We start from the raw sequence: 17,503 nt of genomic DNA on the forward strand, positions 1-17,503 counted from the left end.
CCATCAAAGATAATATGATTGTTGTCAACCCAATTAAGGATCCTAAGTTCTCACATGCTTCTCCAACAACTTAACCACAACACGTGCCACACACAGATAGGCCTATAGTTTCATGCTTGAGTTTGATCACCTCCTTTATGAAGTGGCACAATCTTGCCCTCCTTAGAAACTTGACCCAGTGCAAGACTCGTATTAAAAAAATATGTCAAGGCAGGTGTCAACTCCCTGGCACATTCCTTCAGAATATGTGGTGATATATTATCAAGCCCCACAGCCTTATCAACATCTAGTTTGCTCAACTCCTCATACACCTCTTGCTCACTTACAGTCAGTCTCTCCTCCCCATCATCAACTGCTCTCATGAAGTCACATTCACAAGATAGAAAGATCTTTATGAACTGCTTGTGAAGTATCTCCACCACACATTTTGCAACAGCTGTCTTTATACCATTTTCTCCAATCAATGTCATCCTTCCATAATCATTCTTTCTTTTGCTGGCTACATATCGAAAGGACTCCTTAGGATTCTTTTTGGCTTCATTAGCTAACTGCTGTTCATACCTCACTTTAGCTACCCTCACCAACCAAGTCACCCACCTTGCCTGGTCTTTGTAAACCTCATGGAATTGGTTATTTCCACTTCTCTTATGCTGCCTCCATAATGCCCTTTTTCTCTGTATCACATGCTTAATCTCTTTATTCATCCATCTCACACCTACCTTATTTAACCTTCTCACCCTTGGAATGCATTTAGACATTGCATCTACTAGATAGTTTTTGAAAATCCCAAACTGCATTGATCTCTTTTCCAGCTAACTCCTCATTCCGTGCTACACCCGCAAGCTGTCTCCTGAGCTCTTCATAATCACCCTCCTTGTAGTTCCACATATACCCTTTTCTCACAGAGGTCCTCACACTGCTGGCAACCACCCAGGTAATCACCTCATGGTTACTCTCACCAATTGGTGAATGATTTGATGCCTCATTTATAATTACATCCTCTGATGAGATGAATAAATCTAAGACCCTCAATCCTTGCGTGCCCTCTGTTACATACTGTCTGAGGTAGTTATCTCAAAAATTAGAGAAACTCATTTTCTTTACTTCCAGTTGCTATCTCATCATTCCAGTCTATATTGCCATAATTAAAATCACCTTTTCTCATTTTATTACTATTATTATTTTTACTATTATTACGGGCAACTCCAGGGAGTCATTAGACTCATCGAGGGAGGCCCCAAATCATATTCATCACAACTATTTGACATTCATACAGTATCTATCATACCTCGTCTTAAACTCATTCACTGTCACAGCATCCACCACAGACTCAGGGAGCGCATTCCACTCATTCACTATTCTAAAAGTAAAGAACCCAGCTCTAACACCTTTACTAACCACACTTTTGCCCAGTTTCCATGGATGTCCCCTAGTCCTCCCACAACCAGCCCTGTTTTCAAAAATATCTTCTGAATTAATTTTATAGAAACCCTTCAGTAATTTGAATGTCTCAATCATATCTCCCCTCCTCCGCCTATCAACCAATTTTTGCAACCCACAAATCCTCAACCTGTTCTCCTACGGTTCATTCCACAGACCTGCTATCATCTTGGTCACTCGCCTCTGGATCCTCTCCACCTCCTCCCCATCAAGAAGAAACCTAGGTGACCAAATCTGAGCACAGTAGTCGAGATGGGGTCTTATCAAGGCTCGATACAGAGGAACAATAACCTGCTTGTCTCTGCTTGTCAACTTATTCTTCAGCAACCAAGTGATTTGATGAGCTGATTTGGCCACTTTTGCAATGTGTCCCCTAAATTTCAATTCCTTATCCACCAACACTCCTAAATCTCGTGCCTCATCAATTTCCTGGAGCACTGTTCCACCAATGCAGTAAACTGCCTCCAATCTTTTCACCCCAAAATGCATAACCTTACATTTTGCCACATTAAATTGACATCCATTCTCCCTAGCCCAGACCTCCAATCTATCCAAATCATCCTGCAAAATTTTGACGTCATCTGCATTCACTATTGCCCTACCCAACTTCGCATCATCTGCAAACAAATGAACTGTTCCTCTCAGATCCTTTCCTATATCATTTATGAACAAATTAAACAGCAGTGGTCCAAGAACAGATCCTTGTGGCACACCACTAGTCACAGAGGTCCTCACACTGCTGGCAACCACCCAGGTAATCACCTCATGGTCACTCTCACCAATTGGTGGATGATTTGATGCCTCATTTATAATCTATCCAATCTATCTTGGCTAATATGATCATACATTTCATTATCACCACGATCCACATTACCTGGTCTATAACAGCATCCAACCAAGTATTTGATTCCATTCACCTCTATCTCACACCATACTGCCTCAAAACCACTGGCACTATTTCCCTCTTGCATCTCTACTTTATATGGGCATAACTCTTTCTCTATCATCAACAGCACTCCCCCCCTCCCTTTTTACCCCTTCTATCCTCACGAAACACATCATACTCCATCTTTATTCCTGTCAGGAGGTCATCCTCTTCCAACCATGTCTCACTTATTTCAACAATCCTTGGGTGAACAGACACAATTAGTGCAACCATTTCATCTGCCTGTTTCTTATACTTCTAGCATTGGTATACAAACATAACAACTCATTTCTGGATCTACAGCTAGTTCCACTGATACCACTCACTCGATGTGATCTCTCCATGCTGGACTGGGGCCATTTCCCTTTCTGCTTCTTCATTTTAGAACCCTTTGCAATTCCATCTGTTTCCTCTTGATCCCTGGTCATCCCATTACTTTCCTGCTTACACGTGTTCTCACCTCCTCTTGGAGCATCCACCTTTCTCACGCTGTGTACCCCTGTCCACCCTGAGCCTTTCCGTTTCCCTGTTCCTCTTGCACACCCATTCTCTCATTTTCTATACTCATGCCACTCACTTCCACATTCATAACCACCTCTTCAATCTCTCCTGTCTTACTCATCACTTCCCACTTGATCTGATTCATTCTCTCTACTCACTTCTCTGCCTTCCAGCAGCAGTCTCTCCAAGCGACTCACACCATAACCACTCAAATGCAGTCCATCTCTCCCATACAGTTCACTTCGTCCTTCAAACTCATTCCACATATTAACAAACTGTACTCCTCCTCCTCACATATTTCAGCCAACATATCATTCATAATCCTTGTTCTCCGCCTTATCTCACGGCAGTCATACCTAGGCAACACGCTTACAAACCTTGGTTGTAAGCGTGTTGCCTAGGTATGACTGCGGTGAGTTCCTTCCATCCACAAATCATTTATGTAATCAAAAGAATACATGTAGCACACCTCACACTTAATGAAATGACTGAAGTCTAAGTTAAAGTCATGGAATGACAAAGTAGCCAGCCGCCATGTTTCCTCTGCCGGTTACTACTCTAAGGGTTAATAATAATGAATTAGTAATTAAGTTTAGGCAAAATATCCCGTACACTAATAATACTAGTAGTACTAGTGATTTCATGACTAGCTTATCTCAGTCCGGAGCTCTTCTTACACACATCCACCATGCTTGCCTCCCGAGCACCTTCTCAATTATGGAAGAAAGCTTGGGGAAGAACAAGCTGGATTCAGGCCAGGATCAGGTCCTCACTTTATGACAAATAGTTGAGAAATCATGGGAATATAACAAAGATCTGTATTTAAGTTTTGTAGATCTGGAACCCAAAACAATATGATTGTTGAGCTTGTATAAGTAACAGTGTAGACATGTTGAAAAGGAAATTTTGTGAGAGTGAATTTTGGTAGGTTATCTATTGCTATGTTGTATTGGTTTGTGTTTCTAAGGAGCTACATGAATATTTTTTTCCGAAATATAGTGACTTTATGTCTAGGTAATTCTGCTTTTAAGTTTGAAAAAATGTCTGCATGCAAGTTATTTGGTTAGCAAATGAATTATTACATTGATAAGCATGATATAGCTATTCTTATAGATGCTCTGATTTTTAAAAACAGATGACATACTGTTACTGTGAAATTTATTGATTAAGTGATGTATTCCATTATTACCAACAGGTTGGATGGATTATCAACTTTTACAGTAGTTTCACAGAGAGTAGAACAGGAAAACTCCTATTCTCTCTTCTTGGAATGAATAATATACATATCATAGCTAAGTGAAAGAAAACAAAATAACAAAAATATGGTGAATTCTTTATATTAAGTCAATAAGGTTGATTTATTTAAATTTCAAAACAACATACTAACTTGCAAAGTCTGATTTTCCCTTCCAAGTTCATGTAATGCAGCTACAGCATCATCTAGTTTTCTCCTTAAGTCGCCTGTAGTAGATCGTAATTTTTCACATTCTCCTTCACTTTTCAAACACCTAAATTAAAAGTAGTTCAAAATATTAATTGAAACTAGAAATATTAATCAAAATTAGTACAAATTAGTCTAAAAACAACAGATTACATGATAAACACAATAATTAAATTTAATAAATGAAAGTACAGATATTTCCTTTCATACTGAATATAACAGTACATCATCATCGCATAGAAACAAGCAAATCAAAGAAGCGAGAATACAAGGTACATACAACAATCATTTTAGACAAATTATGGAAAATACAATTGTGGTAGAAATAATTACTTTAATTTCCTGACATTTTGACCTTCATATTAAGGTCATCATCTGGAGTATATATATATATACTACACACACACACACACACAGAAACAAGCTATATTACATTTCTAACAGTACCAAAGAGACAATGATTTGATCAAATGTTATTCTACTAGCCTGATATCTAGTGAAAAAAAAAAAACCTACATCAAAGCTATATTCTAATTATAACAACATCAGAGAACAAATTCATATCGATAGTTTTATTACAGCAAAAGTGGTGTCCTAATTTAACATGAGAGTTGTTATATTAGAGTTAAGATCCTGGATTACTTGAAGTCCTATTTATGATTAACTCTCAGACAAAAAAAAAGTTATGTGCCTTTCATATTCTTGGGATTTTTAGACCATCATTATTGTTAAGATTAGGGTGGTTGATAATTTCACAGGCCAGCTTAAATTTACGTTCATACCACATTTTGGTGTGATCAAATACAGGTGCCTTTCCAGTCAATTCTATGTAGAGTATTCAGGGCATGATCAGAAATGCCAGATTTACCAAAGTTATTAAATTTAATACGTTGTTTATGTTCCTTTTTTTCAGATAGAAATTGTGGGTCCTGATTTACCTATAAATGCAAATTACAGGTGCAATGAATACAGTATACTCTAGGGTGGACCAGAGAAGAAGTGAATTCTTGGATGAGTTGAATAAGTTCTTTAATTTTGGAGGTGGTTTAAAGGTGGCATTAAGGTTGTATTTCTGTAGTATTCTATTTATTTTTCTAATATTCCTTTAATGTATGGAATGGTTATAGCTTTATTGTAATGTAGTTTATTTTTGTAATTTGCCGTATATAAGGGTGGTCTGAAAAGTTCTCGGCCTAACAATGAAAAAATGAATTTGTAATTTCAAAATTATTTTTATTTTTCAACATAGTCTCCCTTAAGACTAATACATTTATTCCAGTGAATGCTCCAGCATCATTATCCCATCCCTGTAGTGGTTCTCAGTAAGATCTGTAAAATACCCCTCTACAGCTGCAATCACCTCTTCATTAGAAGAAAAACTCTGACCAGTGAGGAAGAGTTTTAGTTTTTGGGAAGAGATAGAAGTCAGAAGGAGCCAAATCTGGGGAATAGAGTGGATGTTCCAACAATTCACAGTGCAGATCCCTTACTTTTTCCACTGCCAAAACAGCTTTGTGGGCAGGTGCACTCTCCTGATGAAATATGTTTTTTTTTCCTACAAACCGGGTCTTTTCTCACGAATTTTTTTTGTCTAGTCTGGTTAAAAGATCGGAATAATATTCCCTGGTTATTGTTTTACCCTTTTCAAGATAATAAACAAAATTACTTTAGCATACCAAAACACCAATGCCATGACCTTTCCTGCTGATGGAACCGATTTGTCTTCTTTGGCACTGAACAACTGGCTTCTGTCCACTGTTTTGATTCTGGTGTGTAATGGCGAATCCAAGTATCATCCATAGTAATAAATCTAAGCACAAAATCAGTTTCATTCTTGTTAAAATGCTCCAAGCACTGTTCAGAGATTTTCATGTGGGTGCGTTTTTGATCTGCTGTGAGCAAATGCAGCACCCATCTTATGCAAAGCTTTTTCATATGCAATTCTTCATGCAAAATATATCCTATACATTCTTTTGAAATGCGTATAGTCTCAGCAATATCATGCACTTTGACTCGCCAGTCATCCAATACCATATTGTGCACTTGATCAATGATTTCTGGTGTTGTTACACTTTTTGGACGTCCTTCACGTGGATGATCTTCAAGGCTGGTATGGCCAGGTTTAAATTCGGCAGCCCATTTCTTAATTGTCAAAAATGAAGGAGGAGAGTGCCCATAAACTTTTATGAACTTCAAATGAATTTCTTTTGATGTTAAAGCTTCTTGTACAAAGAATTTTATAGCTTCACAATACACAATTTTATCTAATTTCAAGGGATACAAATAACACTTTTGCTTCAGACAGCTGTATAAAACAAACTACTTGATAGAATGACTTGCAATTTTACATGGATGCTTATGACAAATGTACCAACTTAGGAAAAAAAAATCGTGCAATAGTGTTGCCATGGTCGAGGCCGAGAACTCTTCAGACCACTCTCGTAAGTAGGAACATAAATGGCACATTAAATTTAATAACTATTATAAATCCTGCCTTTCCGATCATACCTTGAATACTCTACATAGAATTGTAGAGTATTCAAGGTATGATGGAAAGGCACCTGTTGTTTATACACACCAAAATGTGGTATGAATGTAAATTTAAGGAGGCCTGTGAAATTCTCATCAACCACCCTAATCTTAACAATAATGATGGTCTAAAAATTCCAAGAATATGGAAGCACATATTCTACTTACATAATCTTTCCATCCAAGAGTTAATTATAAATTACTGCAAGTAATCCAGGATCTTAACTCTAATATAACAACTATTGTGTTAAATTTAGGCACCCACTTTTGCTGTAATAAAACTATCTATATGAATTATTCTCTGATGACATAAATAGAATATAGCTTTCATGTAGTTTTTTTTTCACTAGATGTCAGGCTAGTAGAATAATAGTTGATCAAACATTGCCTCTTTGGCATAGTGTTTGAAATGTTATATAGCTTGTCTCTGAATTTGTGTGTGTGTGTATACTCCAGATGATGACTTTAATATGAAGGTCGAAACATCAGGAAATTAAAGTAATTATTTCTAACACAGTTGTAGTCTCCATAATTTGTCCGAAATGAATGCTGATCACCGTGTAACACTAAAGGAAAACATATATACAACAATTGTTTTACCAATTAAAAATCATTGCTGTGTGCTAGAAATTCATATATTAATAAATATTAAAACTATTTTTGAGGTTTACATTGAATGAAAATCTCCCAAACATTTTTTTTTTTTGGGTGGGGGGGACAGAGAGAGAGAGAGAGACAATCATTCTGATTCAGATTGCGCTGATGTAAAAGGGCTTTGCAACTTTTTTTGAAAAGGCATTCATATTTAAAACTGCTTCTGTGGAGAAGACAAGCTTCATCGCACCAGATACTGTTTTTAGTGTCAATGCTATGTTGTTCCAGACCCCTTTTGAGGTTTGATGCATTCAATATAATACTGATGTTCATTAAATTATTTTTTTCCACAGAATGCCTGTCTGCCCAAAGTATGTCAAATTACATTCACAGGGTATCTAGTAAACACCATCTAATGATAGAGGTGACAGTTTGTGTTTTGTAGATGGTAACAGATGAGAAATTTTGTTGATAGAAAAATATGTATGAATAAGGTGATACTTCTTCAAAATTCTACCATAGGTTCAAAGATGTCAGAAACATAAGGGATTGGAACTCTATGGTCTGTAGAAAATCCTTAGGCACTGGAATGCAGGAATCATTTATCTGCTGGATTTGATGAGGGTTGTAACCATTAAATTCCATTCAAGTTTTGATAATGAGAAGTTCTTGTTGTAAGCTTGAGGGAAAGGAGCATACATTATGTGCTCTATTAATTAAAGACTTAATATCACCAATTTTTTGAAAGGTGCGATGAGCAGACGTCTGATGAATGCATCTGCCAGTAAAGGTAAAGAAGCAAAGAAGGATGTCCAAGAATGGTAAACTACCAGCATTTTCTTTTTCCATGGTGAAATGAATGTGTAGATGAAGACTACTGATACGTTGTAGGAAAGTGGTAAATTCATTTTCAGAATGAGGCAAAATAGCAAAAACATCATCAACATAATGAAAGCAATGAGAGGGTTGTGGATGAATGGATGAGAACAAGGTATCTTCCAGATGGTTCAAAAAATAGTTTGCCAAAGGTGGAAACAGAAGGCTTACCCATGGCAGTGCATTCAGCCTGTCTATAGATCTTGTTTTTCCAGCCGAAATATCCAGATTCTATAACAAATTCAGAAATCTTCACGATATCAGGAGGGGTAATCATCATATAGTAAATTAACAGTGTCGGATAACAGAATGTTAGTAAAGAAAGAAACATCAAACGTCAAAGCTGACTAACAAATCTGAACATCTGAATATTTGTATTTGAATATCTTTGATTTTCTCAAGAAAATGTGTGGAATTCTTGATGAATGATCTGGATTGTCCAATACGGGCAGTTAATAAACATGAAAGAAATTTAGAAATAGTCCTATATCACATGCTTTGGCTGATTATTTTATGGAGCATTTAGAGGATCAGATTTCTAACACCATTTCTCTTTGACCTCACATTTGACTACATTTTTTGGATGATATCTTTGCAATGTAGTCTCACTCATAAACAGAACTACTTCAATTTCAGGATAAAATTAACTCCTAATATACTCGCATCAAGTTCATTATTGAATGTGAATACAACACCCCCCCCCCCCCCTCTTTTAGGATACTTTAATACATCATAACTCTGCTGGCGGTACTAAATTTTCTGTTTACAGGAAGCCATCCTTTACAGGCAGATATATTAACACATCTTGACATCATCATCCTTCACAAAAAATAAGTATTATCAAAAGCCTTGTACAAGGAGCACACACAATTTGTTCTTCTGAGAAGAATTCTATGAGAAGAATTAAATAAAATAAAACTTTGTTACTTAATGGATACAGTGAGACCTTGATGCAGAAAATATTAGATAACCCATATTGCAATCTGATGTTAAAAGGATCAGCATACCCTACCTTAAAGGAACATCTGAACAAACAGCAAGGACTCTTTGCAGATATAATTTGTATACCACCTTCAAACCAGCCTGGAAGTTGTCTTCTTTCTTACCATCTATCCAAGATCTACTATTACATCTATCTTTGCCTGATGTTTATCAAATATTCTTGTCATCTTTGCTACTTTGGACAGACTGGCCATTCTGCTACAATTAGAATCCAAGAACATCAACATTATATAAGATTTTTGGCTCAGGAAGGTTCAGGCTTTGCTTCTCATGCCATTGACACTAGACAGAGTTCACTGGAACCATAACCAAGATGGTACACTACAGTAAGTTCAAATCTGATCATCTAATTTTTGAATTATGTGAAGCCCTACACCACTGTCTTAATCTTAATCGGACAGACTGTATGCCTATCACTAAGATTTGGGAAGTGATTGCTATGAACTGTTTATATATTTTTTAATTAATTAATTAATTAATTATACATATATATCCGCATCTCTGAACGCTTATAGTGCTCCCACTGTACAGCTGCAACTGAGACATGTGATACCACATGCATGCTGATGACTCATTTTTGTATTCAGAATTTAAAGGTTGTTATCATTTTATCAGCCTTCTTGCTGAATGAAGCTCATGACATATTGAGTGAAATATACAGGAATAATAAATAATTCTATTTAGTCAAATTAAGTGGATATTGAATCCAACATTATTTCAAAGTCGAATTGAGAAACTACATGAGTTTCAGAGAAACTACAAGAGTTTCATGCGAATATAGAGACTATAAAAGTTTCGGCAGATACAAGCATAATAATTGAATAATTTTACATTATTCAATTATTATGCTTGAATTCAATAATTATTCAATTATTACATGAAGCCTTTTGGCTCTCTTTTTCAGTAATTCTTGGTGCCTTTTGCAATGTGATACCTTTTTTTAGCAATCCGTATGGTAAAGTATAAGTTCTGCATCACTGCATCCTGAGTATTCTTGGTCTGGCTCCCACTGATGAGACCTCAAAAGAGGTCAAAACTGGTCTGGGTAGTGACCTCCCCCCATAATGTATAACATCATACAGCTCTCAGGAGATGTGTTTTACATTATGGGAAAATACTGTGGACCGTGATCGGAGCTTACTCCTCCTTTACAAAGAGTTGCCCTGTCATGAAAGGTGTATCCACCAAAACTTTTATGGTCTCTATATTCGACATATAACGCTTAGTAGTTTCTCTGAAACTCATGTAGTTTCTCTATTCTGCTTTGAAATAATGTTTAATTCAATATCCACTTAATTTGAATAATTTTACATTGTCGAAGTGAAGCCTTTTGGCTCTCTTTTTCAGTAATTCTATTTAGTTTTCTCTTACATGTGTGAAGTTGCTGTTTAAAACATCATACTATGTCTAACGTACATATCTCTATTAAACCTCTAGTATCTGCAATTTAAGCACAGGATTAGAACTGTCCACCTGATCTCAAGTCATTTTCTGATTTCTACTGTAGTGTGAAAGAGGTACAAATAACTACTTGATTCCTTAAAAATCTTTATGTTCTTAAAAATATATCTTTGTTTGATTAATCAATAGTGAACAGCTTATGCGTCTGAAAATTTGGTGTAACAATGAACAATTTTATGTATCTTAAAGGGCAGTTACTTAGTTTTTGTTCATTTGTTTATTGTTCCATTAATTTTTCAAACATGCAACTCTTTCATAGCTGCTGCATTTGACTCTCATTAACATGATTACTGTCAAATTTTTTGTGTTGCCCATTCATGAAAGATGATAAAACCCATAGTTCATCAGCACTGTAGGTAGGCTAAACATTTTTTTTCATAATATTTTAGTTTTATTTATTTTTTGTATTTTTAAATTTAATCTTTATAATCTGCTCTAGAGATTGAATATGGAAGTTTTCAAGCCAATTCAGAGGTGTAAAAAGCAGGGCAGTTGTCTCACACTGGATGATGAAATTCAATTCACTAAATCACAAACATCCATTCCCATGGCAGGATTTCAATCCACAGCCTGTTGGTTGGACAGCAGGTATGTCAACCACTTAGCCAACCAGGCTGGAAAGTTCAAATACAGTACATCCCTTCTTTATAACTGCTCCCTTTATGAACTCCTGATTTTATGACCAGTCTAAATTCTGTTACGACAGTATGAAATGCTGGGCCACATAAATGAGTTGATTGAGATGCATATGTTTTTACAGTAGGTTGCTGACTTGAATGACTGATACCACAGAGTAGAATTGAGAATAAAACTTGATATGTATGCATGAGTTCTGATAACTGAATCAATGTGGTTTACTTTTCCAAACAACTAAGCATTATATCATAAAATATTGTCTACATATTTGCAATAAAAAATTGCTATGGATTACTGTGTGCAGATCACTTCACAGGTGAAGAGGAGAATTTGAGGACAGTTGTATCAGTATAATTTCATATCATTTGCCATGAAGTACGTATTTCAGCCCTCATAAAATCTGGAAAGAGGTAAAGTGAATATGTGCAATGCAAAATATAGTATAAAGAATATTACAAAGACTTACAAACACTTTTGTAAAAAGTGATTCTGGTCCAAGAAATTTGTAAAGTTCAAAATTTAGAAAATTTTGAATGGAACTCAGAGATGGTTAGGAATGCTTTGTCATTTTATAGAGAAATTTGTCAAGTTCAGAAAAAACCAGAAGCCATTTTTTTTGTTAATTTTTATTTTAAGCTAAAAAGCAGTAAATTCCATAACATTTTTAAGTTTTCACTTTTACATAATTAAAAAATTTATTTATACATCATTTCATTATGATGTATAACTTGGTTTGATGGCCATTTCAGTGTGATATATTATAGTTCAACTGTATTTATTATTATTATATTCCTGATCCCCATGGAGTCACAAGACTCATTGCAGGAGGTAAACACTAATGAACACCAAGTCTATCTCATACCATTTCTTAAAATCATCCAGAGTCTGCACATTTACCACCCTCTCAGGCAATGCATTCCATTCTCCTACTACTCTCCATGCAAAAAACATAATTCTTACCCTTTTACTCACCACCTCATTTTGCAACTTTCAGGGATGGCCTCTTGTCCTTGTTGCTTTCCCTCGTTCTATCATATGAAAAATCTCCTCAGTGTTAATATGATAATAACCCTAATTATTTACTATATGATAATAATATAGTATAGTAAAGGTATGTAAGTTCTTTTCCCTTAAACCTTGTTATCTTCCAGGTCTACCTACTCACTGATGAGACCTCAAAAAAGGTTGAAACCAGTCTGGGTAGTGACCTCTCCTCATAATGTAATTACAGTATTACATCTCCTAGGGGCTGTGTTTTTACATTATGAGAAAATATCAAGGATAGTGAGGGAGCTTGCTCCACCTTTGCTTTGAGTTGCCTTGGTGTTGTACTACCAAGTGGTCATTTACACTTGGATTCGTCGATAGTTTTTCGGTATATATGAAACTCATAGATTCGTAGTTCTCGATCTTAGAGTTTTGCTTACTGGCAGTTGAACAACAAGGGATTTGTATCCCCTTAATTATGATAATAACCCTTCAACAGCTTAACTGCCTCGATCATACCTCCCCTTTGCCTCCTACTCACCAAACTCTGCAGTCCACATGCCCTCAGTCTAACCTCATAATCAACATTGTACAATCCTGACATCATTTTTGTTATCTGTCTCTGTACCCTCTCCAGTTGCTTCATCTCCTTCAAATCCCAGTGGTCAGATCTCAGCACAGAAATACAGATGTGGCCTGATCAAAACTTTGTACAATGAGACCAGCACACTTTTATCTCTTGTAGTCAATGCTCTGATTAGTCAGATTTAGTCAAAATTCTCAGCACTGCAATTCTCTGAGATGTATTCACAACTTTTGCAATATGACCTCAGAACTTGAAACCTCTATCTATAATCACTCCAAGATCCCTTGCTTCCTCCACTTCTTCCAGTATAACTCCACCAAGTAAGTATGAAGCATTTCATCTGTGGAACCCAAATTTTAAAACCTTACATTTATTTACATTAAATTGATATCCCTATGCCTTTGCCCATCCTTCCAGCTTATTCAAATCTTCTTGAAGAGCCTAAATATCAGCACTATTACTAATAACTTTTCCAAAGCTTCTGATCTTTTGCAAACAACTGAACATCTCCTTGTAGTATTGTGACAATATCGTTGACATAAAGATTGAACAGTAATGGTCCCAGACAAACTCCACTTGTAATCTTCCTACTCCCTGATACTGCAGCCCAATATACAAATCTCTGACATCTATCAGAGAAGCAATCACCAATCCGATCCACTAACCTGATATCCAAACCCATATGATACAATTTAAAAATCACCTTATCATGTGACACACTGTCAAATGCTTTGGAAATATACAAAACAGTGTATGCCTTACCTTCATCCACTGCTCTTATTTCTCTATTGTAAAAGGTAACCAGATTACTAAAACAAGAGTATCCTTTAACAAATCCATGGTGGCCAGCATAAATAATATTACCCTCATCTGCCCAATTCTGTATACGAGTTCTTACCAATTTCTCCAAAATCTTAACAACTACAGCAGAAATACAAACAGGCCTTTAGTTTGATACCTCCATTCTATGAGAACCCTTATGCTATGGTACTATCTTACCCTCCTTTCACTCTCTAGGAACCTGCCTCATTACAAGACTCATTAAACAGCCAAGTTTAATGAGTGCATTTTTTATAGTGCATTCCCTTAACACGTTCATTGCCAATCACACGATGCGAGTTCTCACCAAACGGCCGATCACGCGTTATCGCGTGGACATCGCTAACTAAATACAAAATTAAAAAAAATTTGGCCACCACACGAAATTCCAATTTTCAGCTTGGCAATGAAAGTGTTAAAACATGTGATGAAATTCCATCTAGTTCTCCTGTCTTATTGACATTTAGTGTACTCAGTATTCAGAATACATCATTCACTTCTAACACTTGACCAATCATTATCCTTCTAGAAATGGAGCCTGTAGTATCAGGATGGAACACTCTAATAAAGTGATTATTAAATAGCTCAACTATGTCATCTGATTTGGTCATCCAATTCCCATCACCACCCAGCAAGATAATCTGTCCACTATCCTTACTCACCACATAGTGAAAAAACTCCTTGGATTGCAGTGCCAGTATCCTTTTATATTCTAATTTTTCTCCCCTTACAATACTAGTCACTTTCCTAGGCTGAGCCTTATATTCTTCATGCAACTGTTCTCCACCTCTCTCTTTATTTGCCTTCCATAATCTCTTTTTTCTTCTGCAATTCTACTTTTATTCCTTTTGTCATCTATTTGACTCCAAATTGCTTTATAGTCTTCACTCGAGGTATACCATCTGTCACTGCTGTCAACAATTTTTTTCTCAAGTATCTCGATGCACTAACGATCTCTCTTCTTTTAAATTCTTTCATTCATTGTACTGCTGCAAGCTGGTTTCTAAGTCTATGATAATCACCTCCCACATAACTTCCTTTTGTTTTGATACCTCCACATGCCTATTCATCCTCCAAGTCAGGACTACATGGTCACTCTCACCAATGGGGGGGGGGGGAGTGCAAGTATTTTTGGATTTCTTGAGAGACAACTATCTTAGGCAGCATGTGGTGGAGGGAACACAAGGATCGAGAGTTATGACTGACATGACATGTCAGTCACAACTGGATCCTCTGATGATATGACCAGATTCAGAACTCTCGATCCTTGTGTTCCCTCCACCACATGTTGCCTAAGATAGTTCTCTCAAGAAATCGAAAAATTCAATTTCCTTATAACTGCATTCCTCTGCCCAGTTTATATCACTATATTTGAAGTCTACCATAATGATTGCTCGCTTTGAGCTTGCCAAAATAATTTGCCTAAACATTTCCTATTCCTCACCATCTATATTCCCTGATCTGTAGCCACCTCCCACTAAATATCTTGTCCTATAAACATCCATCTTAAATCATATATACTCTCAAAGTCATTAGTATTATTTCCTCTCTCCACTCTGACAGTGCACAATTCACCTCTTATCATGAGTAACACTCCACTGCTATGTTTATCTTCCCTATCCTGCCAAAATATGCTATATCCTTCAATTTCTAACCCTGTCAGAACATCCTCTTCAGTTAACCAAGTTTAACTGATGCCAACAACCTTAGGAGAGACTAAGTCAATCAATGCCACAAACTGATTCCATTTATTCCTAAGGCTCCTAGCATTTGTATACGGAAAAACCAGTGTATTGCCAGCCTTCTTATAGCCATTACTACTCCCCTCATACTCCACCTGGCTCTGTAATATACAGTGCACACCCTTCATTTCTCAAGCCACTATTCCCCATATGAGGCCATCCCCTGCAACATTCCACCAGCTTACAGACTGTTACTCGAGCAGAAAGAATAGATCTATAACCCCCTCCCCCCAACAAAAAAAAAACAAATGATTATGTAATATATATGCGCCTTTTCTTTTAAATAATTCAAATCTTTTTTTTTTCAAGATTACTGTATCAAATTATTTATAATTTTTCGATAATAAAAATGAAACTGATCACTATAAATTAAGAAATCATTTTGGTATAACTGTTGTATCAGCTTGTAAAAGATATGTCAGTATATCTGTGTTAGGATGTCTGTAATGAATAATGGAAAACAAAACAAGACATTCTTGATGTATTCTGCAGTAGCTAGGCAATTTAGTGTGATTTCTGGGGAAACTTTCACTCTTGTCTTTCTCGATAGCAGTGAGAGTAATCCAAGTGCAGCTTTTCCTCCAGCTAAGAGGATTATTATGGAGTATTTCAAAGACATAGTAATATTTAGAATTAAAAAAAATAAATAAATAAATAAATATCAAAAATAACACTACTGAAATTTCAGCAGACTGCTGAACAACTGATTTCAGATTGCAAAGAAATAGTAAAGAATTAGAAGCTTTGATGGCACACCAATATTATTGCTTTATTTTTTTTATTTTATTTTATTTTTGTCAAAATGGCAAAGTGAAGTAACAGATTTTGAATGCTGTGTGAAAGCTTTCAAACCAATAGAAATTTAAAGTAATTATGTAATTGAGTTCCAGGAGAGGGGAAGGGAGGTAGATGCAGTAGAAAATCTTCAAAATGACATAAATTTTGAATTATTTCATATAGGATATCCTTCATATTATATTTTCAGCATATCTACAGTGGTTACACTGCATATTATAGTAATGCGGATCCTAAAAAAAAAAAAATCTGTTGGTTTTAAGCAAAAGACAAAGGTGAAGAGTCTCTGATAAAATACCATTGGATATAAATTTTTGTTATTAAAAACTCACAATCCCCGAGTAATGCAGTTTAACATCATTTGTTGTTCATAAAAAAATAATCGTTCCTACAATTGAAATGTGCAACCCATATAATCTTATTTTGCAAGGAAAGAAAGCAAAATGTCATTTATTTCAATAAATGTTATTTAAAAAATATAAATATTTGACATATTTCCAATGCAAACAAACACTTTGATTATTTATTTTTGCACATGTGAAATTCGTTTTTATTTTGGGAAGAGACACAATAAATAAATTGTGCAGCAAAAAAGGGTCAAATATCATAGCACGGTAAAGGAAATTCCAAGTAATATAGTGCACATAAAGACAATAATCCGTTAACAGCAGGGGAAGGGGGGGGGGGGTATTTGCATTTTAACAGATAGAATGCTGATGAAGTTTCATCAGCATTCTATTTGCTTAACAGCAGGGGAAGGGGGAGGGGTATTTGCATTTTAACAGATAGAATGCTGATGAAACTTCATCAGCATTCTATCTTTTTATTAGGTCAAAGGGATTTTGAGTATATTTGTGAACAGATATATCAAACATAACTTAGCCAGTTTTGTTGTAAAAAGTGCTGCATTTGAAGAAATATTAGCGGCATAATAATAAAATAGCAAAATTCATAATGTTTCAGAATAACTTGATAATTTTGATAATACCAAAACAAGATGAGACATCTGTAGAAATCTATTATTATTAGTCCTTTTAATTATGAACTCTATAAAGATATACTTAATAAATTGGTTGTATTTTTGTGTTTTTACTTAAATAAACTAGTTTCATTTTGTCACAGATGGTTTTCGCTTCTGGACAACCTGGACTTTTTGACTATTGTTCTTA

The 17,503-nt window shown here is 35.7% G+C and overlaps 1 protein-coding gene across 1 annotated transcript in view; it reads right to left on the reverse strand.

The window, feature by feature from the left end:
• LOC150109219 (uncharacterized) overlaps window positions 1-17,503 on the reverse strand; it is a 672,102-nt gene that overhangs the window by 31,703 nt on the left and 622,896 nt on the right. Inside the window, exon 34 of the mRNA XM_090401856.1 lies at window positions 4,254-4,374. Within this exon, the coding sequence (XP_090257982.1) occupies window positions 4,254-4,374 (121 nt within the window). The remainder of the gene's footprint in view (window positions 1-4,253; window positions 4,375-17,503) is intronic.

Source organism: Typopeltis vanoorti, chromosome 2 (genome assembly GCF_054136105.1).
Source record: "Typopeltis vanoorti isolate ZY-2024b chromosome 2, IOZ_Tvanoo_1.0, whole genome shotgun sequence".
In the NCBI taxonomy this organism is placed as follows: Eukaryota; Metazoa; Arthropoda; class Arachnida; order Uropygi; family Thelyphonidae; genus Typopeltis; species Typopeltis vanoorti.